This window comes from Strongylocentrotus purpuratus, unplaced genomic scaffold, assembly GCF_000002235.5.
Source record: "Strongylocentrotus purpuratus isolate Spur 01 unplaced genomic scaffold, Spur_5.0 spur5_scaffold_6, whole genome shotgun sequence".
Lineage (NCBI taxonomy): Eukaryota > Metazoa > Echinodermata > Echinoidea > Camarodonta > Strongylocentrotidae > Strongylocentrotus > Strongylocentrotus purpuratus.
The window spans coordinates 10,114,912-10,139,370 of record NW_022145612.1 but is presented as its reverse complement, the minus strand read 5'-3'; the positions used below and the strand labels follow the sequence as shown (position 1 = coordinate 10,139,370).

General features: G+C 37.0%; 1 protein-coding gene and 1 pseudogene across 4 annotated transcripts in view; both read right to left on the bottom strand.

The window, feature by feature from the left end:
• The window catches only part of LOC576433 (signal transducer and activator of transcription 5B), a 37,697-nt gene extending 28,397 nt beyond the window's left edge, over nt 1-9,300 (bottom strand). For 2 of the 4 annotated variants that reach the window (XM_011683407.2, XM_011683408.2), the window contains exons 1-3: nt 8,790-9,300; nt 2,148-2,339; nt 335-491 (exon numbers count right to left, since the gene is read on the bottom strand). In XM_011683407.2, the coding sequence (XP_011681709.1) occupies nt 335-491; nt 2,148-2,278 (288 nt within the window). In that variant the 5' untranslated portion in view covers nt 2,279-2,339; nt 8,790-9,300. The remainder of the gene's footprint in view (nt 1-334; nt 492-2,147; nt 2,340-8,789) is intronic. The other 2 variants (XM_011683406.2, XM_776741.5) reach the window with 1 other exon arrangement.
• Nucleotides 9,301-23,185: 13,885 nt separating this feature from the next.
• LOC582012 lies at nt 23,186-23,654 on the bottom strand (annotated as a pseudogene).
• Between the last annotated feature and the right edge of the window lie 805 nt (nt 23,655-24,459).

Genomic DNA, 24,459 nt, shown 5'->3' with positions numbered 1-24,459 from the left:
AAACTGCGGTTTCACCTTTGTTTACATAAGGAAAATTCAATCGGTATTTTCATCGGTGTGACTCCGATAGAGTGCAGTTAGAAAAGGGTACTAGAGAAATAGGACTGATTAATTAATAATAATTATCTACCAAATGAACATCATACTCCTAGGCAGAGACATGTTCGTACATGTAGTTGGGGAAACATACCATAATACGGTGAAATCTGTATAGACTAAAGACAAGAAAAGCAATCTACACCATAGACAGGTGGTCCTCCTATGCAGTACATGTAGGTCACTAAAGCAGGTTTCACTGTAATTCAAAAAATATAAAGCAGAAAGTGCGTCTTACATTCAGTTCTTGTGTGAAGTTATTGAGCTTGAGCTTGATAGGGAACATCTCATCATCAGAAAGCTCTTCAATCTTTGCTTGGACCTGTTTGATCATCCCATGAAGTAGATCAATAGCATCAGGCTCAAACACTGGGTTATCAATGTCAATTGAACTCCTATGCGAAAATAAGAGAGAAAGGGGTAGGGGTAAGAGGGCAAATACAAATTGAACAGGGAACCATTCTATACATGTACAGACATTTTGAAAGACCCCCCATCCCCCCCAAAAAAAAAAAATAAAAAAAATGAATAAATAAATAAATAAATAAATAAATAAAACAAATAAAAAATATTTTTAAAAATATTTTAAAAAATATATATATAGCAAAAAAAATAAAAAAAATAAAAACAAATTCAAAAAAGATACTTCACGTTTTTCTTAAAACAATGAAACTTATTGAAAACCATTTTCAACAAAATAAAAAAGACAACAAAATGAAAAAGACAGCATTTGAAACAAACACAGGGGGAACACAAAATATTTTTAAATTGGGAAATGTGAAGTCCAAATTACAAAGAATCAGGATAAAATTGATTCTAACTTTTTAATATTCAAAATATGTTTTACAAGTTGGAAGAAAGTTGGAATTAAGGCGGAGATATGAAAATTGTTCTATTGCTCTGTAAAAGTATGTACATGTCCTTGTACTTCCATGTACATACATCATGAATATGTACATTGCACATTATGCGATTACATTTGGAATTAGAATCTTCATATGTACAAGGGTACACTTAAAATTTAAATTTAAAATAAATGCAAAATAGCACAAAAGTAAAGTTGGAATAGCCTGTAAAGTAGAAATGCGCATATATAGAAATACGTATATATAAATGTTTTAGTAGCCTACCGGTACAAGGTACGGTATGCTAAATTACAAAACTACATGTGCAATTGTGCATGTGCAGTACTACATGTACATGTGTAAGAAGAAGTTCATTTTGGAGATTATCAGAAAATTGGACTTTATGTTGTACATTATGTACATACATATTGTACATGTAGTGTACATACATGTATTTGAAATTCAGATGTGCAATAACAAAATTTACATGATGACATTTTAATCATTTAAATTTGGGTTCAGCAGACCACACATAAACCCAAATTCTAATTGCTTGTCTTCAGAACATCCTGTGTAAGTTGGCCAACAAACCCCCAAATGCTGCCAAATATTGACTACTCGCACCGACTAGCAACAGGGATTTCCCCTGAAGCCATGCGGTTCTAGGAATCCAACAAAATCAATGAGTGTCAATTACACTGGACGCTTGCATAGTAATAGTATACTGTATCTTATGTTAATGACATACTGCATACATGATTGTAGCATGTGGTACATGTTGTAGCTGGAAATGTGTACACTGTTCATGTACATGTACTGTATGAACAATAAATGCAGATGATATTTCAATATTATTTTTGAGACAAACCAGAAAAAAGAAGTTAAAATGTTTCAGAATGCAGGAATTCAAATGTGTACTAAGTATACAATTGTATGTTGTTTGTAGTCATATTTTCTCATGAAATTGAGTACACACTTTTAAGACATGTGAGATACACATCCACTGCATTATAAAGCTCAGCGGGACTTCCATGCAAAACTCGTTTAAAATACATTGTACCCCATACAATATGCATGGGATCAGTTGGGGAGCTCCATTAAAATAATTGCCCACTTCTCCCTACTTATACTTGCTGGTAATGCAGTTTGCATAATTAGGGGCTTTCAGCCATACTGGAGGAGAGCAGTAAAGTTACATCAACTCACCAGTTCTGTGCCTCTATCCAGTGTGCACAGTAGTATCTGATCTCCATAGGGAACTCCAGGTTCTGGTAGAGACCCTGGAGCTTCTCCAGGTCTCCACCCTGGAGCTGCTGGAGCTTCATGATAAGAGACATGATGGCGGCTCCTCAATGCCTCCTTCTCTACCAAGTGGATCTAAACAGGAAAACGTTGAACCTGTAGAAAGATATAATGTACAGTGTACAATCATTTAAAAAAAACTTACATGTAGTGTTAATTCTTTCAACATAGTTTTTGTCCAGTGAAGATGGATTGAGTTTAACCTGCATTTGCAACGAGATTCATTTCAATTTTAACAAGTGAAATACATAAGTTATGACTCATGCAGCTTCACAGTAAACAATACTTGGGTTTTATGCCGGTAATATCAACTTCTTGTCAACATGTACAGTATGTACATGTACACCATTATAATTAAACATCCGTTCAACAAAAAGTAAACTTATAAAACAAATTACAGTGTAACAGTATGTGTGCTATGTTGAACAAAAACATATACATGATACAATGTATCTGCCTAAACAAGAGGACTGATGAGTGATATTCTTTTTCAAGTTATCAACCATAAAGAATAATCAGTATGTGTACAGTCCAAAAAGACTCCAAATGAATAATTGATTGTCTCTGTATTCTACTCTAGGTATACCATATTATTATCTTCTTTTAGGTTTTGTTTTGTTTATTTTTGCATTATTTTATTTCTTTCTTTCTTTCTTTAACCATGTAGTGGTACAGTAACAAGTAGCCATGTTTGAATGCTTAGCTCTTGTCTAAATGGATCATCAAGTCACATTGTCACAGAGCTTTTTGATCATGTACATGTACCCTCCTCGCTTCAATGTTATTGCATGTAAAGTAGCAAAAAGGGGCGCAAACGCGTAACTCACCAAAAAATGAAAAAACTAAATATCGAAGACTGACATTTTTTATGGGTATTTTCAGTAGTGTACATCTATAACATGCATGTAAAATTGTAAATGGAATTTAAAAAAAACAATTTTTTTTCAAATGATTTCCTGCAATGTTAATGGGCCAACACATAAAGTTCCACTTCCTATAAATTTGTTTTTTAGAGTTTACAAACCAGGATAAATGTAGGCCTGAATATATGCATACACTGTACATGTAAATGATGATGATGATGATTGGTACATTAAACATACATGTACATGTAGGATAGATACTAGTAAGTAATTAACAACATGTACTGAACATGCAACTACTTGCCATGATGTACACATTGTGTACGTACATGTACATCGTAAAGTGGATTGAAAGTTATGTCACAATGCAAATGTACAGTACATGTACAATATGTACGTGTCGATCATATCAACTATGAAAGCACTTTTCATACCGGTACATTTGAAAACATACTGTACTACATCATTCTACATACACTGTACATGATTGTAGCTGTTATCATGCAAAAAAACCATGAATACATTACATCATGGGTGATCATCTAATAGTCGAAAGCCTGAAAGGGCAAGGCATCTCGATGTTTAGCAACTGGAGCAATAAACAGCTCATGAATAGATTCATGAATTTTATCTGAATCAAACACAAGAATATTAGTCTCCACAGTTTTTGGTTTCAACGAAAGCAGAACAGCTAACAGATTATTAAAAGATTCTATTTCAAGCACTATTTACTTGATATCTTCCTTTGCAGGAAATATAATATAAAACAAAGGATTACTAGGACTAGTGATCTATTTTTTGTTTAAATCTATGATATTACAAAAAGATCTGGTAACATCAAGGTTGATTGGATAAATTGTGCATACATGTAGATCTATTCTAGAAGTACATGTAGAATGCTATCATATTTACGTATGCAAATTTGAAGTTTCAAAGTTTCAAGTACAGCATGTACAAAATAAAGAGATTTAATACCATCATTCACAATTTCACTCATTCCTTCAAGCAAGTTTCAGAAGCATTTAAAAGTAATTAAAACTGCAATAAAGCTGAGCAGTATTAACAGCTGCTGGTTGGCAATTGATACATTAATTTGTAGTATTGCACACTGTACGCTCATGGCTGCATGTTACTGCAGTGCACATGTCTTACATGTACACTGTACAACCTGTGCCAGTGAAAAATTATAAATACAGTACGCTGTAGATGAAGAGAGTCAAAAGTCAAAAGAACTCTGGTGAAAAGATATACGACACAAAGATCTTTTCCAAGGGCATCTCACTTTTGAATCTAAAAAAATGGTCCAATGAACAAAATAGCACTTTGTTTGTACACTGTACCACATACATGTACGTATACGACAGATCACGATAGCAGTAGGCCTATCCCACAAAGAGTTTGACAGCTGAGTAAATGTCTTAAGAACTCTGTGCATTCATAGAAAGCATTCACTTAAACAGGCTACCAGCAAAGTCGAAGGAAAAAAAGAGTGTTTTCCCTTGGGGACATTCCCTGTAATTTGCTAATGAACATAGAGAGGTAGGAGCCCAATAGAGTTAATCACCTAATGGGCAACCTTGTTAGCAGTGCAGCGCCTTCTTCAATTAATCATTTCATGGAGCCTGAATCAAGTGGAACCTGACATGCTCCCATGACGATTGCTCATGCAGTGATCAATATGTACTTACAACCGCAAGTCTACAATCCTGGACAGAACATCAAATGTAACCCTAACCCTGAACCTAACCTACATGTAAAGCATCATTGAAGAAAAAAATATGCAAATGCTTAAGCTCATTCAAATCTACCAGTCTGAAGAAATAAAACCTGTACATGTCCACTGTACATGTATGTCAGAGCACCCATGGCGTGGTCCACACATAAAAAGGGGCGTTTACAAGTTGCAAGTAGAAAATGTTGGTTTTTCTCACATTCTGTAAGAAAATTCAAATAAATTACCCCATTAGGAAATGTCCCTGTTCTCCACTCCATATTGCAGCCTTTATGCAAGCTTCAAGCAATTCCAAGTACAGTCCTGGATTCCTACCATAGGCTAAAACCCTAAAACGTAAATCGTAACTGTATTAAGAAAATTGTTATTGTACAGCATTCTCTTGCTACACGTACTTGCACAGTATGTAACATGAACATGTAGAGTGTACATGTGCTACGGTGTATGTTAACGACTGTGAAAGCTCAAAACTTTCAAGTACCAGGCGCATGGCTAAGGTACAATAAGGTTTCATCCTTGAAGCCTAATTTGAATAAAGTACACAAATTGTTTATGCTAAACTGCTACAAAAGAGTCTCAGCTAAACGGTAAAATCTTGCTTTAGATACCACCAAATGAAATGATTAAAATGTCAAATTAAAGAAGAGTTGTTCTACCCTAAAATATTCCTAAATATCCAAAACTTCCTAGTACCTGTAGTGTACAGCAAATTTGAGTACCCGGTAAAGTATTCTAAAATCGAACGACAAGCTGACTTTACAATAAAAGAAGGAGTAGCAACAATAACTCTACAGAATGTGGCTAGGAAATGCACTGTTTGTCAAGCATAATGCCAATATTGATTTGGGGTAATACTATACCGGTAGCCAATAAAATATTGATCAATGCTTTCAATACTACTGAAGGATGTCAAGAGTGTCCATTCACATCATAAAGGTGGGCAGGTAAAACAAAATGGGCAAAAACCACAAGTTTGAGGGATTATATAATTAGTGTGCCTACCGTACCGTAAATCTCTGTGTATAAGACGCACCCCTATTTCTTAGACACTTACCGGTATAGTAGCAGGACGTCACTGCACAATTTATTTTGGGTTCTTGGGACTCTGGTACAATTCACATCCTTTGTGAAATGTAAAATGTAAAATATTTTGGAAAACAGCCCATCATCAGATTAGCAACAATTAATTCATGTACTGCTCATCATTAAATTATTTGTATGATAAGCTGATGTCCCATTAAAGGTACTATGTCCCTTTTGCAGCCAACCTCAAATGCTGTAGAACTTTGCAGGAATTATGAATATGTCATGTATGTCCTATCTATGAAATTTAAACGTTAGCAGTGTCCTCATATTCGAATTATGCAAGGAAACCCGGTTACTTGCTAGACTTCACTGTCAGACACTATTGAGTGACTGACTGGCTTTTTTTCTTCTTTGGTAATAACATATATGAAAAGAGTTGTAAAGGGTACATGAGCATTTGTCTACATCAATAACCCACTTCTTGTGATGGCCAAGATTAAACTGATTGAAACCTAAAACGTATGACTATTCGGTACAATCGTCTGAAAATCAAGACTATTACTTTTGGGCTCTATAGCCCTAAAGTCGATTTGACAACTAATAGTCGTTATTTTCCCACTTGAAGACGTTTTCAAGCCCCACATTTTTTTGGGAAGTTCTAAATTAGTATTATCTTTCAAATGCAGTTGGAATTTAACTTTTTCATTTTTTTGGCCTGCAAATGGGACATAGTACCTTTAAAAAGCATGTATTGTGTCAAACCCACACTTTGATGGGATGCTGGGGAACTTATGAGTACTGGTATCATGAAACAATATCCAGGTTGCCAGGAGGCCATCTTGATATGATCCCCCTATACTCATAAGATTTGACCCCTCAAAGTTACTTAGAACATCTTAGATGGTCTGATGTAACTCATTGACAAAAATAATATAAACCTTGATTGTACATGTAACTCTGCAGCAGATTCCTGCAGGAGTTATGATTGAGATGAAGTCACCAGTGAACCCTCTGTGGTTCGAGCAACAAGGCCAGAATACTGCCTATTTCGGGGGAAGGCTGACAAAGGTCAGTTTCATGACCAACTTGTTCTCAATTTGTCAAGTCGACTCTGATGCCGAGTTACCTCACATAAATATGTGAACAATTTTGAGAGAAGGTGACATTCAAATGCTCCAACTTTTTAAGAATTTGATGGCACTCACAGTCTTCCATACATTGTAGGTACCGGTAGAGGTCCAAGTATGAATGCACAATTACTCAAAGAGTGACAATAAAGGGGAAATCCACCCTGATATTAATGCCTCCGTCACATTTGCTCTAAAGCTAGGAAATGGCAACCATGGGCCCCCGAAATTGATACATGCAGCAGCCGCAGAGGATCTGCAAAATGGCCTCAGGGTCACCCTAGGCCTAGGGCATACCCCTATCTTTTACAGGCCGTAGGGGTCGCTGTGGGATTATAGCAGAGTTATAACTTTTTTCATTTGTAGGTTTGCCGGAGCAATTAAACACGTCGTAGCCATGCCGTAGAGCGGTCCCAAAGTGACCAACATATAACATACATGTACATAGTGCGTATGGTAGCCTTGCCTTTACGGTGCGGCAGTGCGGCTGCCCTAGGGTCTTATGAATTACATTCAACTTTTGCTGACCCCCCCCCCCCAAATTGAGGCCACCTAAGGAATTCCACAGGCGCCAAAGGGCAGCCTTAATCCCAAAACTTGATTTGCCCATGCCTTCACCCTGGTTAAATGATTTGTATGATATTGAGTGCATGACATTTCACAAAATCTTTTATGAACATGTACTTTGAATTTTTTTTTTCTTCTGGATATTGTATATTCATAATTATTGATCTTTATATAAAAAATCTATCAAACTTTACATTCTTTATGATTTAACTAAAAAAAATTACCAGTACTCTATATTTGTATTTTGTGCACCCACACACCACCATAATACTATCAATATAACTTGGATGCTGGTGTGAAGAAATAAGATTCTTAGGGGGGAAATGGGAAATTTGTATTATCAATATAAAGAAAACAATTAGACCTAGTGGATAGTGAGGCAATGACGTCACAGACTCATGAGTGAGTTGTAAGTAAGTTATTTTTGGAACGGACTTGGCCTTTAAGTTTGAAAAATACTCATTTTCGTCATATTTAAGGTACAAACTTGCAAGGTGTACTGAAATGTTCGTTGATTTTTCTATTTTCCTAGTGTGTACCTATGCTAAATGTGCGTCAGTATGTACGTAAATAATGTATGTAGGTCACCTGTTTAAAGCATGACATGTCAGTGTGTTATGTAATATTATGTATTGGCAGTGCCATCGCGCTTTCTGCTTAACTTAACTTAAGTGAGCCCTCTCTCGGATCGACCAATCGGAGCGCTTTATTTGCCGTTTTCTAGGTGTAGGGTCTATATGAGCAGAACCATGCGTAAAGTTCTATGAGACTAACAATCAAAAACTTCAGTCTAACTACGGTCACAAAGTGTGGACAAACGATGCGTTTGTACGAATCTCCGTTTTTCCATTGTCTGAAAATCGTTCGTACGGCATTCGTAGCAGTTCGTAATGGCAATGGTGACCGAGGCTTAAAAAAGTTAAAGCTAAGCAGTCCATAGAATTACAAGAAAAATAATCAATAGCATTAAAAAAAACTCAGTATTCAGCAACAAGTTTAGTGAGACTAGACTAGATCTAGATTCTAAATAGAGATTAGAGAACACCAAATCACCAACAACTGAAACAAGTTAAAAAAAAATTAAAAAAATTAAAAAAATGTTGTCAACATTATTACGGTAGTCATGGCCTAAAATTAATTTTTTCTAGATCTAGGATTATCTAGATCAAGTTACAAGGTTAGTTCAGTTTCCATTATGATGATGAACATGATGAAGAAGCGTGCTACTCACCGCGATCGCGCCTGTCTTTGGCCGATGCTATTTCGCTTTAGCAATACTGCCTCTGCAAGTGCCAGGATCAGGAGCGGTAGAATCTCCTGACCGTGTCTCGGACGCGGACTCACTCGACTCACACTCAGTCACTCCCGTATAAAGTGTGACACAACACTTGTTCAATAGAAGTCTAAGTTAGATCTAGTAACTGGGAAATGTTACTGTTACTGTTAGCCAAGGCAGATATGTGATTCTGACTCCATCAAAATATCTGTAGAGCAGCACAAGCGTTACTCATTCTGAAGAACTGGCATCGTCTTTAAGTCGAGTTTCGCGGTATCTCATTTCCCAGAACACGGGAATCAACCGCCATTGGAGCGGCGCACTCAAATCACCCTTTGGATGAACCAAGGTCACACAAAAAACGTACATAATATGCATGCACTGTATACTGCATTCAAGATAGGTCCAGGTACCGGGAGCGTAGCCGTACGATTCTCATGCACCGCACACCTCGCCTCGAAGTTAAGTTGCGTCGCGTCGTACGCACTGATTTTTCCGTAGAGATCAGTGGTCGTACGTGCGCACGTACGATCTGATATCGAGGTACACTCCCGATCACGTGACCTGACTTATGGCAAGCGCAAAATAACGACAGGTCTCGGCTTCGAGGGAAGGCGACGGCGCAAAGAATGTTCGTGGAGGGGGGGGGGGGGGGGGGGGGGTGGGGGTGAGGGGAGGGGTGAGGGGGAGGGGGTGGAAGGTATGACACCGACACCCTCAATGTCCGTTTAATTTCATCCTTAAAATTGTGGGAAATTGATATACTAGAAGCATTTTCAATCTTTGTGCTCGTTATAAAATAATCACGTTCAATGATATTAGGGCACTCAGTTAATTAATTATCATGAAACTTGATGCCAATTAATTCACGACCTTATTTTTTCTTTTATAACGGTGTTTTATCAATGATTATTTTGCACGGTGAGAATCTAACAGAATAACACCCCCCCCCCCCCATGCTCTGTACATGCATAAGTTTACTGATTTTGATTTGTCTCTCTCTTTCGATCGATCTCTCTTCTTCTTCGAGTAGCTTGCGATCGAGGTCTTGAAATTCAAAAATTTCCCCGATTAACTTTTAGTTTGAGCACTTTTTTGATAATTGGATCTGAGGATAATGGTAGGTGGGGGGGGGGGGGCAATTTTCAAGTGACTTAATTGTAATAATTTATCCTCCATCAATATTTTACCCAAATGAAAAATGTTCAGGCATTTGGTATTTTAAATCACCTACAGGTTTTCTCAGGGTAGTAGGGACCAGGGGCGGCGATTTCTTTTCATGACCGGGGGGGGGGGGGGAGGGGGTGGGACGAAATGCGAGGGATGAGGGAGCACTGTTAGAAAAAAAAATTGGGGGGGGGGAAGAAAAAATCTGCATCACCTGCATTGCTCTTACATGTTACATGCAGTCCCAGCGGAACGTTTTTCAAAGAAGGGGGTCGGGGTGGGGCTAAAGTATTTACGATCAGGTAGCAAAGCGAGCAAAACAAGTGGAGTGTAAATTGGCGTGGGGTCAAGGGGCGGAACCCCATGAAGCTCAAGGGTTTGAGGCATTTCATTACGGTCAGATGAGCATCCAGAGGGCGGAGCCCTGGAAGCTCAGAGGTTTTAGGCATTACGTTCAGATGAGCATATTTTAATACATACCTTATTTGTGACACCGACGTGCAGGTCCAGATGAGTACCCAGGGGCCGCCTTATAGCCCTTGGTGGGATCTTGGTGGGATCCGGATTCAGCAACATGTGTAAATCACTGGTATCGAATTAGAAGGAAACAAACGTTTGGTAGCTCCCCCCCCCCCCAACAGTAAGCCAGTGCAAGGGAGCATAGTGAACGAGAGGGGTGAAGGTGACGGAAGTGACTACCCCCTCATAGGTGTTTGAAGTGTTGTTGTATTAAAATATTACATTAATTAGCAAAACTATAGTATAAAAACAAGCAATATCCTTTTTTCACACTTCACTTTCTACAACTTTTACTTGTACCTTTTTATGTGAGGGAGCGTAGCTACCGAGCGAGAAGATTTGTGCATTTTTCATATGTCTAAACGCTGCACTCTTGGGCCACCCAGAGCCTAAAAGTGTGTTGCAGTCTTAAGTCATTATTTGCTATACACCTTATTTTTTCTTTTTTTAGGGGGGGGGCACTTTTTCATATTTTTCGGGGGGACGATCCCCCCTGCAAAAAAATTGAGAGGGACACCCCCACACACACACACACACACACACACCAATGCATGATGGTTCCTAATCATTTTTCTGAATATGAATTTCAAATTCCCCCCCCCCCCTCTCCTCCCCCCCCCTCTCCTCCTCCCCCCCTCTCCTTCCCCCCTCATTAGAGACGACGAGAATGATGCTGATTTGTTAATCTCAAAAATTCGGCAAGAAAAAAGAAATAGATAAATAAATGAATAAATAAATGAATAAATAAATAAGTAAATAAATATTTTTAAAAAAACATGAAATTCAAACTGTTCTTTGATACAATACAAGGAAGGTAGGTAGATGAGGGGAAAATGATTTTTTGGGGTATATATAGACCTATCAATTGCTATAGTCAGCAACCTTTTACTGTTAATCATGAGTTAATAATATACGTATGTCATGAATTTCAACATGATAATTTGTATGTGAATTTTAGACTCATCCAGAGAACGTCGGCTCATGATCTGTCGTGGTATTTTAAAAGAGAAATTCCCCCTTTATACTATTTGCTGTGTTTTATGAAATGCTTTCTTTTCTTAATTAGAGAACCCCCCCCCCCCCCCCCCCACCCCCTCAGCCTTGAGACAAAATGGTATGAAGTTTGTGCTCCCACCCGGTGCGGCAGCGCACCGTGGTATGTTACAAGTAGCGTTCCATAATGAGTATTATGACTTCCGATTCTCGGAAATAATTATCATATCATGGCATTTCCCTTTCGGAGAAACAAGTACGCACGTCACATGCATTGACCAAAATATTCTTTAAAAGAGTCAGGCGGATATATCCACCGTTCCATTTACGCTTTGACGTAATGAAAATAATTTGTTCTATTCCGAGAATCGTTTAATTGTATACGTTTTGGCAATAACATCAGCATTTGAAAAACAAATTATAGACTAATTTTAGAATAGTTTGCATTAGTTTAATTGCAATTAATAACAGAATTTTTTTTTCTCGCTATTCCACTAAAGTAGGCCTAATTTTATCTCAAAATGGGGAAATTATACAAAAGGGGGAATACTGGGAGAGGAAGGTGAACTCGGCACACTCGAAACTAGGGAGTAGGGAACAAAAAGAAATTATGATGATGAAAAAAGGGGGGACGGCAGAAGAACTATAGGAGCCTATCTTAATTGGCACTTGGGGGGGGGGGGGGGGGGGGAGAGGGGGGGTCATGGGTGGCCTATAGCTAGGCTGTTCACATACAAAGTTTGGTCTTGATCAGTCATATACCAAACGCAAAAGTCTTTAAATTATTGATCGTTGTGTAGCAGGTCCTGAGCCCCGCCTCCAACTACATGTTTATAGCTAGGTTTGTGGTATCCATGTATTACAATTTTATTTCACAAATTTGCAAGTAGATTCAGTCGTGACAAATAAATGGGGAAGGTGAATCCGGCCCCTCCCGATGCAATGGATGGATCACTGCATGGTGATGTATTTTGCATATCTTATGGTCCTTTCTCTTCCATCATGACTTGTAACCAACGAACTTAACGCCATTATTTAGTTTTCGAATTGTGTTCACCCTCCTAAACACCCTGAATGATTTCTCAATTTAATACTATAGATGACGCTTTGATTTTTTATTTTATTTTAATTTTATTCTAAAAGTGCAAATCATATTAACCGCATATCAATTTGTTTTTAAATGACAATGAAAAACAAACCTAAAATAAGTGGAATGATTTTGTTTTTTTAAAGGTCATGTATAAACGTGATTTTTAAGAACAACAACAAATGTTGTTTTCTTGTTCGTTTGCTTGCTTGTTTATTCGTTTTAAACGGATGTTGGTATATTGACCACACATGCTATATTATACTAAATCTTTCATTTTCCCCCTCAAAGTTAGGTCATGTCATATTGTCATTGCATATGCAAGCGCACTTAACTCCTACTCAACCTTCAACGTCTACCCTGGTGGCGGTTGATTTCGGGGAAAGGCATAGAAAAGATAGAAGAAAAAGAGAAAAACAACCACGTCGCTCAGCGAGGAAAGTAGGGAATTCATGACACACGTTATTCTCCCCACTTATGAACAAATTGATTCTCATAGTTTTGATTATCACTGTGATGGATGAACACCTCCATATGATAATATAAATCAAACCTGATCCAAGTTACATGTATACTGTACTTAGAAAATGATCTTTTGGTAAATTTCCAATCCTATAACAACCCTCCCCATCCCACTGGTCCATGGTACATCGACTGATTCGACTCATATTCTTTTTTTATTGAGTCAAAGCAGTTTTGACATTGAATGGAAGGAGAAACAAAATAAGCATATTAAAAAGGAAAAAATGAAGAAATATTTCTTTGAAAGTATAATAAAGTTAAGAAGAGAGAGGGAGAGGGAGGGAGAGAGGGGAAAAGGGGGGGGGGGCGGGTGAATGACAAAGCAGTAATAAGATTGGAAATAATGTACATGTACTTCTGTGCCAATTTCCGATGTGCATCTCCCTCTCGCTCTCTCTCTCTCCCTCTCTATCTCTCTCATTATTGTCCTCTCTGCCTTTCTCATCCCAAAACCATTTTATCCCCCATTGTGCTGCATGGTTCTCTAGCATCACTTCCAATTGTCTTGTTCTCTACATTTTACAAAATCAAAACAATAACACTTCCAATAATAATTACACTTGATGCATAATCCTACATTTGGTATATTTAGTGAATATATGCATTTGTATTGGTTATTACCAGATTTATTATCAGGACGCTTAGAACTGTTGTATGCTACACGTAGGAGAAATGCAAGCAACTTCAGAAAATATTTCATTCATACTTTGGCAATTACTGGCATCTTGTGGACTGACAATTTTATGATCTAATACAGAAAATTTGTTTTGTGCAGACATTAACAGTTGAAAGAAGCATAAATATAATGAGCTTTGGTATAATGAGGTATTGGTAACCAGATAGACATAGAATACTGGGTTTACTAAATAATATTCATACTTAAGAACTTTAGATTGTCTAAATAGAACAAAACATGATTAAAATATGTATAAGTCATTTGTCTACATTCTCTACTTATCTGAAGTCACAAACACATTTTCCCAACAATCTAGACATATTTTGCAACATCATTCATTATAAATCACATTCTTTCCATTTTTACTTCCTCATATTTTCCTCTGTTGTTCTTTAGCAAATACTTCCAATACTTCTCATCCTTCCTTTGTATTTTTTTCTATTTTTAAACACATTTTTCAATCTTCCTCTCCCTAATTCCTCAATAACTACTGATAAAGCAGGGAACTTGTACAACAGTATGCATTATAGGAAACATAAAAGGTTTTCAGATACACTTTTTAACACATTACTTGAATCAGAAATATGTGAATCGAAGAATGCAGAAAACTATCAAAATTTTGTATTAAGATGTTGGTAAATATACCTGGAATTTTAAAAGTCCTAAATTGTTGAGCTTTTTGTTTGAGAGAGCGAAGGTGTGTTCATAAAGAATACAACTTCTTGGAAGCCTAATCAAATGAGTGCACAATCTACTTATGAATAAAAATTGATCACAGAATCACAGAAGGGCAAAATCATACATGAGCCATTGGGGTAGTTCTCAAATTTACTTATTGAAGTGCCATCACATCTATGGAATAATTCATATCATTTCATGATTTCTTGTAAATGCATGTCATAAATGATTCATTGGTTGATAAATGTGACATAAAGATGCATATAATAATATGTATTTTTATCATTTTACAGCAACATGGCAATCCACAGTCAGTAAATTGAAATATGATTACCGGTATGTCATAGACAGATGGATTCTATAATCTACATGTAGATTTCAAATTCTCAAACAACACAAGGCAGCTTCAATTGTCTATTTCATCCACAGATGTGAAAGAAAATCATGGGGTAAATGCATGTCTTTATATTTGCATTTTGAAAGATTGTCAATGTTTGGTAGTACCAAAGAATACCCTCTATTTCCCTTACTTCACATGGCAAAAAAGTTTAAAACAATTGATGGATGGTTCATGAAATAAATTGAGTTGAATGAATATTCTTGGAAATTAACATGACCAAATATATTGCTTGGTCCATACCCTGCATACTGATTGTCTTGCGAGCATCTATCTTACAAAAAATAAATCTCACTTCATTTTGGGTGGTAAAATTCCACTGTATTTAAATTCACAAAATAAATAAACAAATATTGTTCAATATTAGAGTAGAAACATGATCCAATACAAACCAGATGCAATTCATTATAGGATAGAAAACAGGTTCTTGATTGCCATGATATGGTACATGTACTGAAGAAAGAAAAGTATTTCTACCAGTATTTAGTATTGGGTTTCAGGATGTGATATGCTATACTTAGATTTACACTTCACATGGTGCTTCAATAAGTTCAATGCTTCATGATTCCATGAACTATTCACAAACTGTTCCACGAATAGCAAACACAGACTCAATGGACGAAAAACTGTCTCATACATATTTTCCCCCAATGCATTTTATAGAGTACCGAAGTGCGACGACACACTGGCAAAGTTGTCAAGGTTGCTGGTTCCAAACAATAAAAGTAATATGTGCTAAACAACGGTTGCCCTGCCCCAGCCCGTTGCTTGAATGATTTTGTAGTAAACCTCATGCGCAGGCTATGTTGTTTAGAACCAGTAACCTGGACGACGAGCAAATGTGACGTTAGTACTTCGGCACTCTATAGTGTTCAAACCAGGATTATTCAAAAGAACACAGTCAATCATATAAGACTAAATATTTGGAGTTGATCATTGAAGCTTTTTCTTTAAAAAAAAATCCAATGAAATTCAATTATAGAAAGAGGATAGGGGTAGTCTCATCAACTTTGATAATACATGTTACAATGGGTTCAATGGGTATTAGATATTGGGGGATATGTAATGTAATGCAAAATAAAAGGAGAGGAAAACAAATATGAAGTCAAACACGTGATGAATACCTGGCAAACACTTGAAATACAAAATATTTTTTCTGTTGTATAATATATGTATATTTCCACATAAAACAGAAATCACCCTTTTGTCAAAAAGATGATAAATAGACAATAGATGCAAGCCATGAATACAGTTTCAAATAATGTGTATAAAATATCTACCATATTGTAAACATTCTTAGTATCACATTGCAAATAAAGCCCAAAGCAGTAGACAGATTAAACAAATTAAGATTAATTGAATCATTATACCCATCGTTAATCTTTAAATCATTAAATTCTGTACAGATGAATGTAGGTATCACAAAGCTTTTTGTTGAAAAGATACAAACAATTGTCGATACAGGATAACATATCCACAATTATGGAACATTTAAACTTGTCAATACAACTGGGACAGTTCTGCACTCCAGTGACAGCCTACATAACAAGTTACATTCTGCTTCAGATTGTCAAAATTTAGAATTTGCTAAATATAGAGCAAGCTTTGAAGCTATATAGTCAATCAGTCAAAAAATAGTATGAATTTGGAATAAATGTTAGTATCTCAACATTCACATCAAAAACATTTACAAAAAGACTGCATAAATGATGAGCTGGGAATAGATGGACGAAAATGCACTTAAAAATAAAAAATTTACTGGTATTTGTTTAAATGGAGATAAAATATTTCATAACGTTTGTACTTCACACTTTTCCTAACACGTGTCAAAAATATATACATGTACATGTACATTAGTTGAGTGAATATCAAATGCCTCGAGTCCTGGGCCCTGTTGCATAAAACTTTTGACTTACCATAATAGTAACTCCCAGAGTTATTATTATGGTAGTTACCATCAATGGTAACTACCATCTGAGCTTAATGTCTGTTGCATGAAACCGATATTAACTAATATAAGAAAAAAACATGAAAAGACTTCTTTAACGGGACAGAAATTTTGGCGCATGCGCAATGCTCATCGTCTGCTATATAAATCGGAGACGGTAACTAGAAGGAGCTCTGCCGGGAAACGATTCAAACAGTGGTATTGGTCCTATTTTTTGGAAATCTAAAAAAGTACTTTCGACTCGTCTTCGACTATCCTATTTCAATAAAGAATAATCTAGAGAAGCCTGTCAAGAAAGAGTATTGAATTAAAGGGGTTTATTATTAGGAGGCTCAGTTGGTACCGGTAGATCGAAACCATGTTGTCGATGTACTAGTGCCCTTTGGTAAGGCATAATTCCTCATTACCAAGGTCCATTTGAGAGGACCTAAAGCCGTTGGTCCTCTGATTGCTTACTAACAAGCATTTTCGCTTTTTTAGCAGTCGGGTAAAATAACCACCACTAGACCACAAAACACAACTTATTTTTGTTTGGTATGGGCTATTAACCATCATGCCTCTCCTTGACTCTAAGAACTTCCAAAATACCCATGTAAAAAACAGTAAATAATTCTCCAGACCTGTGGAAGACGTGTCTCAATCTTGATTTCGAAGAGCGCCCTCGGGTGGTCAACATAACACTGACACTTTGAAGGTTGTCAGGGAAATTAAGTCATATGCCGTATGCAGGAGCCACAAAGCTACTGGCCCAAGCGGGCGACACGGGCATGCATGATGGTGGTGGGATCAAACCTGTTTTTCTTAAAAAAACAGGTATGTACCGATGGAGGGAAAACCACTCATACACAAAGAGTTGTACAAAGCGCTATACAAACAGCTAGGCTCTACAAAAAATCTGAAAGGCCTGCAGAGAATAGGAGGCCTATGGAGGCTATGATTTTGATGATAGGGTAGACAGAATTGCCCTCATTGCATCAAGCCTTAGCATAAGAGGGATGTCGGCACCGATATACGACTTGAACCCGTTTCCCTCAAATACATCATTAAAAGTAATTGTGAAAGATATTCCTTTGTCGGTGAAAGATAAAGTGATATTGTACATGAAATTGCAAAGAAAAATAAAGCTAAATCATTAGCAAATTGAAAAAATGAAGCTAAGGGATAATGGCCTCTTGACAGAGTGTTACAAGGGGGACAGAATGCTGTTCATCGTACCCCCCCCCCCCACCAAACCCCTCTCACCAGTGATGAACATGGGATCCTTCAAAGCTCGTATCTACCATGAGAGACAATGAGCTCCCAGATTTATTGCAAAATTTCTACTTTTCAGACAACGGTCGGTCTTGCATCTCGATACTTGATATTTTTAATGATTTTCTTAGGGATAGACTTCTCAGGAGAAGCATTTTTATTCCTGCAGACAACCAGTGAGAGTAAGAGTTTTTTCTATACATCTCTACCGTACATTACATACACCGTGCGTTACTACATGTACACTACGTACAATCATGGCCACTGCCCCAAAGAAAAAATTAAATCTTACAATGCCTACAGAAACGGAAATGCTGAAAGATATATGGCAAAAGGTGCCCATTCTCCATACTTTGCTTAGCAGTGTACAAGCTGTGGTCAAAAGAAACTTACTGGACAGATGATATTTTGAAAATCATTCGAAACAAATGAAAAGAACATCGTTTCCTTTTTTAACGGATCTAATCATATCACAGGATGTACCTACTGCTGTGAAAATTATTATTTATGGGCAAGAAGGACGTGCCATTATGATAAATGCTAAATTAAGCCATTGTAATGTATGTATTGTAAATATTTAAGCACCCACTGAAAATAAATATAGAGAACTTTTTTTTTTAATCGTTTACATGGATACAGTCATGGATACTAGTAGTAGACTTGTCTAGATACTTCTTTCTTCTCATTGATTAAAAAGCTCTTTGGAATCGGTCAAGAAATAAATATAAAGTGTGAGATTTTGGTAACTGAGTGAATGCAATTTGCTAATACCTTCCACTTGTTCCTGATGATAATTAGTAAAGATGCGATTTACATTACATTGTCAGCCAAGGAAAGGGCCAATCTTGTAGAGCAGTGTCTGGTTGGTTTGAAAGATGTTTGTTTACAGTACACTGTGTCTTGCTCACTTGTGATGGCCCATCTTGTCATTTTACAATGCTTGAGGCACTTAGAGCATCAATGACTCTTCCAAACCTAGAGCCTTCATTCAGCAGACAACAGTCATCATGTATTTGTTCTGTTAGACATATGCCATATGCTAAAACTTATAAGGAATACTTTGGCATCAGGTCAAGTAATTATTTCTCCCGTAGGACAGAAGATTTCATGGACAGAGCTCTATAAGGTGCAAGAGGAACAAGGACTACGCCATGTGAACAAACTAAGAGCTTCACACATACAATGGAACAAGCAAAAAAATGAAAGACAATCAAGCGGCCCAGACGCAATCGAGTTTCGTGCAAAAGATTTGAAGCTTTCCCAGTTTAGAGGGTCAGATGCTACAGTAGACATCAAAAGAATTATGGATCAAATTTTTGATTTGATGAATTCTCGAAATCCTCTAGGTCCCCACTACAAAGCACCTCTGAAGAAGGAAAATGAATCTGAATGGCGGGACTTCTTAAAACAAGCATACACCTACCTGTCTCAACTAACACACAACAATGGGGAGCCAATGCATTGCTCACGGAAGAAGATGCCTTTCATTGGGTTCATGGCTGGCATTTGTAGTATGCAAGGACTGTTCGGCTCAGTCGTGAAATCTGAAGCTCCTAAATTGAAGTATCTCCTGACTTACAAGCTGTCTCAAGACCATCTAGAGCTCTTCGCTTGTGCGGTCAGATCTGCTAATGGAAGCAGCAATAATCCCACTGCACGTCAGTTTGCATCGACCTACAAGAGGCTCCTAGTTCGTCATGAGATACAAGGGCAAAACGGAAACTGCACAGCACAAAGCAAGACACCAATCCAGTTTGTATCCAGTGCCAAGTATCCATGTATCAAAGCAGGAAACCTTGACGAGGAACTGGTAGGCAGAGACATGCTACTTCTCCACAAGTATGATCTTGAAGAACGCCAGCCATGCAAAGATGAACATGATTACTGTGACGTACCCAACATCTCTGAACTGTCATCCGTTGACCATGCAGCAATCAAGTATATCGCAGGGTATGTGCTACGAATGGCTAAGCGAAGAATAACATGTCCTGAATGCCAAGCTGCTCTGACGTCAGACAAGGTGAATGCAGGTGGTGGTCTGCTGACAAGGAAGAATCGAGGGGGGCTTATCAAGCCATCAGAGGATGTTGTAAGAGTATTCAGAGACTTTTACACACCACTCAAGGTGCTTTACCCCAATCTCATGGCATTTCATTTGCCCTGGCAACAGCTGTTCTGCACGAAAGCAGATATTTGTCCAGCTGAGTAACCATGTTTGATAGTCGCAAGTATCAAGGACTCAAAGTCGGCTAGCAGTGTGACCAGCTCTTTGATTGAAACAGCAGCAAAAAAGGCTGAATTAAAGGCTAAACTAGAACGTTTGAAAGTAAAAAAGGCCTTATAAAGGGAGGGGCAAAAACTGGGAAGGAGAAAAGAAGAGTTTGAAGTAGAGACATGACCAGCTGCAGCCACGGCGATTTCAAGATTTTGGTCAAAGAGAAGGCGGAATGAAAAAATTTGGCTGAGATAAGAAGTTGGGGTTTCAAGTTTATGATAAAACTGTCAGTGAACTGCTAAAAGATATGCAGAAATTATTTATTTGAGATGTAATTGCATAATGCTAACACCGACATTACCCTAACAAATTTTTTTTATAGAATTCTATAGAACTTTTAAGGATTCTTTATAGAAATCGGTTTCTGTACAGAAAACATATCAAAATGTAACTGTTGTTTTATACTAATTATGATAATTTGTTTGTTTGTGCTGCAGACCTGCAAAAAGTCATGAACCGTTTGGAGGACTGCACAGGCATTTTTTAAAAGACTGTGTCCCATAAACCACCTACAACTCTGAGCTACAGGCCTCCAGCCAGCTTGGGATCGTCGATGCCACCCCCTTGATCATCAAGGCCGACAACTCCCATCATATCCACTCCGGATACTGTAAGGAAGAACCCTGCTATGGTAAGATTTGTAGTCTAATCCTATAAGGCAGCATTACTGGGTTGGCAGCGCATTCATTGTAGCACGTAGCATTCATTCTTGCATGCACATGTGCATTTTACAACAAGTCACAATGCTCCACTTATGTAAGAAGTGTTTAATGCGTACATGCGTACAACCACTGCAGTAATGGCTTCTACTACTGGTGGCTGCATTTATAGTCAAATAGTCTGTTGTCTCAAGTCTGCTACATGTAGCATACTTAGGGTTTTGAATTTTATTTGTGTGTTTTCTGTTATCCAGGTGGACATTGGGAATGGTGTGCTGTTGGAGAAGGTGAAACTGATGGCTGTTCTTCAGGCCAGCGACTCTGCGACAAACCTGGCTAGGAACCTTTTTGTTGCACTCTTCAGGAAAGAGGAAGTGATCAGACGCAGCCTGATGGGCAAGAAGTCCAATGCTCACACATCTTACATCGAGAAGGAGCGGCTGGATCCGGTTCGAGTGAATGGAATCATAGTGTTTGTTTTTGTTTTGTTCTTTAGAGGAAGGGGGGGGGGTGGAGGGTTGGATCGTAGTGAATATTGACAATTGTTTGTCGGCCTACTTGTATCTTTAATAGTTATTTTAGTAACTGTATGTTTTGTATATGTACCGATGTTGAAATAAATGTGCATGTATTATTGTGTTGAATGTTTTTTTGTTTTTTTAACATGCAGGCGGTCGTAGAAAACACCGAATTTCAAGCTGTAGTAATGGCTGTCTCGGATGAGGGGTATGTACATTAATAATGTTTCATATTTATCTATGCTTATAAGGTCACAGAGCTCTCAAAACAATTTGGAAAATGAGACAAACAAATTTCAAGAATATCGGGTCAACTACAAAAAAAAGGTTTTTAATGACATAAAAAGCTGTAATCACTAGCTAATTGCAATTTTATCAAAGCTTTGGCATTATTTTAAGATGTTGATTATTTGAACACATTATTGGTTTATTTATAGTTACTGTATTGTTTTAAAAATTCCATTTCTTTTTTAATATTTTATTTCTTTTATCTTTACTGAATCGATGTTGATGGTAATACATTTGTAGAGTTGTTTATAAAAATATTTAAAAAATTGCTTTACTAAATAAAAAGTAATTGTATGGCATCTTAAATTCATATTCATTCAATATTAATATTTTATTTTGTAGAACCAATTTTAAGATTTTAATGTACGCTTTTTTGGTGGATGCATTTGTGATCATGTTACTCACATCAAAACCTGGCTAAAGGTATGAGGATATTGGATTCTCAAAGGGAAAATATAATTTAATAAAATAAAAGGTATACGCTATAATACAATTTATTAATGTCATTTTGTAGCACTCTCACAAATTCTCAACGTTCTCATATAATAAGATAATTGATGACTCGTAATTTACTGACACACTACTGATGACAGAATTGCCAGTTTTGAAAAATGATACTTGATATTTTAATTTTGTTGTATGAAATAAGAGGTAGGAATCAAATTGGTGATTGTCAAACATGTTTTTTTGTGTAATTTAAAAAAAAATTGTATTCTTTGTTTGTTCTCTTCTTTTTTTGCACATACAGGCTAAACATTCCATATGATGTAATTGCTGAGGACTCCGAGAACGGAAATGAACAAATTTTAGAGCCACATCAATCATATCTGTTGACCTGACAACGATTCCGTGCTCAGTGAAAGTGATGATTCTGTCTGAAGGCCTCAAGAAAATAGTGGTCAATATGCAGGCTGCAGATATTTCAACAGATCTTTCAACAGATCTGAGCGAAGTAGAATAAATCCAGATTTGTGATGTTTGATTACTTTTGCCTAAAAAAAACATCTTCACTTCTGTTCGTAGAAAAATGCGACATCTAACATCTTCATCTTAATCTCTACTTGTATTGTCCAAGAAACATTTCAAAGAAATTTAGTAATATGATTTCTTGATGAGATGAGATTTTATTTTATTTATTATGTTTAGCAAACTCTTGAAGCTTGTCAAGTATGCATCAGTGTGCAATCCAATATTGTTTAAAAAGTGTTAGCTGCAAGCATTATTTCACTACATGTCATGTACATTAGCAAGTATTGTGAAGTTCTAAACATAAATGGACTTCAGACATGTCATTTCACCGTATATTTGGTCTATTTCGACTATTTCAACACATCGACTATTTTACAATTTGTTTTATGCAACATTCTCCAGCAGGGAATGACAGCTTAGGAGTTGGAGTTGGGTCCACGCCTCTTGCCGAAGGTCTGAACAACGTTGACGAATCGGCGATTGAACTGCATGCGGCGCTTGGCATGTCCGACCTTCTTCTTCTTCTTCTCCTAGGGGTCAACCTTGGGGGTCTGACCTCGCACTTTACCAGCATGAGCGAGGGAGCCGTGAACTTTTCCTCCGAGCAGACGTCCAGAGAGCTCAAGGGTCATGAGGTCAACGAGTCCATTCTGGGAGAGGGTGATGTCCTCATCCAGGGGTGTGCCACAGCAGGACAGGACCTGCTCAGAGGCTGAGAAGCCGGACAGAGTTCTCCTGGATTTTAGCCTTCAGATCAGCAATAGATTCTTCACCAGTCACCTCAAGGGTGTGGGTCTCGTCAGCTCGGACAAACAATTGCATCTTGGTGCTTGGGTAAACCACGATGTCGCACAAAAAAGAGCTTTATATATATATATATATATATATATATATGTATATATATATATATATATATATGTATATATATATATATATATATATATGAGCTTTAGTAGGGCTATTGCCTTGATTAAAAGAGATCACAAGGCTAAAATTTGAAATGTGCTACTCTGTACTGCTCTACTTCTTACTACCACTGTACCATAGACAACAATGAGCAAATGCATGGTTCGATTCTCAGCAACAGAGGGCAGCACATAGCCTGCTAGTCTAATGTCTAAGCAGAACCACAAACAAAAAATCACTGATAGCAGTACTGCATTGATTATCAATTTTGTTTTAAATGACAGCACACATTGTCTTGAATGTTATGATTCCTAATTTGGCTTGATTTGAGTAATCAATATTGCTAGTACTCATTTTCATATTTTGTTTGTGTGATCAGGTGTATTTTGTGCAAAAGCTATATACATCATACTTCATAATTGTTTTGTTTTTCATTCTTATTGAAATCTGTTTGTCATCAAAACACAGATAGGTGTCATTTAAGTAATTTTGTTTGTATCATATTCTGTCATCAGGTGTATTTTGTGCAAAAGCTATATACATCATACTTCATAATTGTTTTGTTTTTCATTCTTAATGAAATCTGTTTGTCATCAAAAACACAGATAGGTGTCATTTAAGTAATTTTGTTTATATCATATTGTGTGATCAGGTGTATTTTGTGCAAAAGCTATATACATCATACTTCATAATTGTTTCGTTTTTCATTCTTAATGAAATCTGTTTGTCATCAAAAACACAGATAGGTGTCATTTAAGTAATTTTGTTTGTA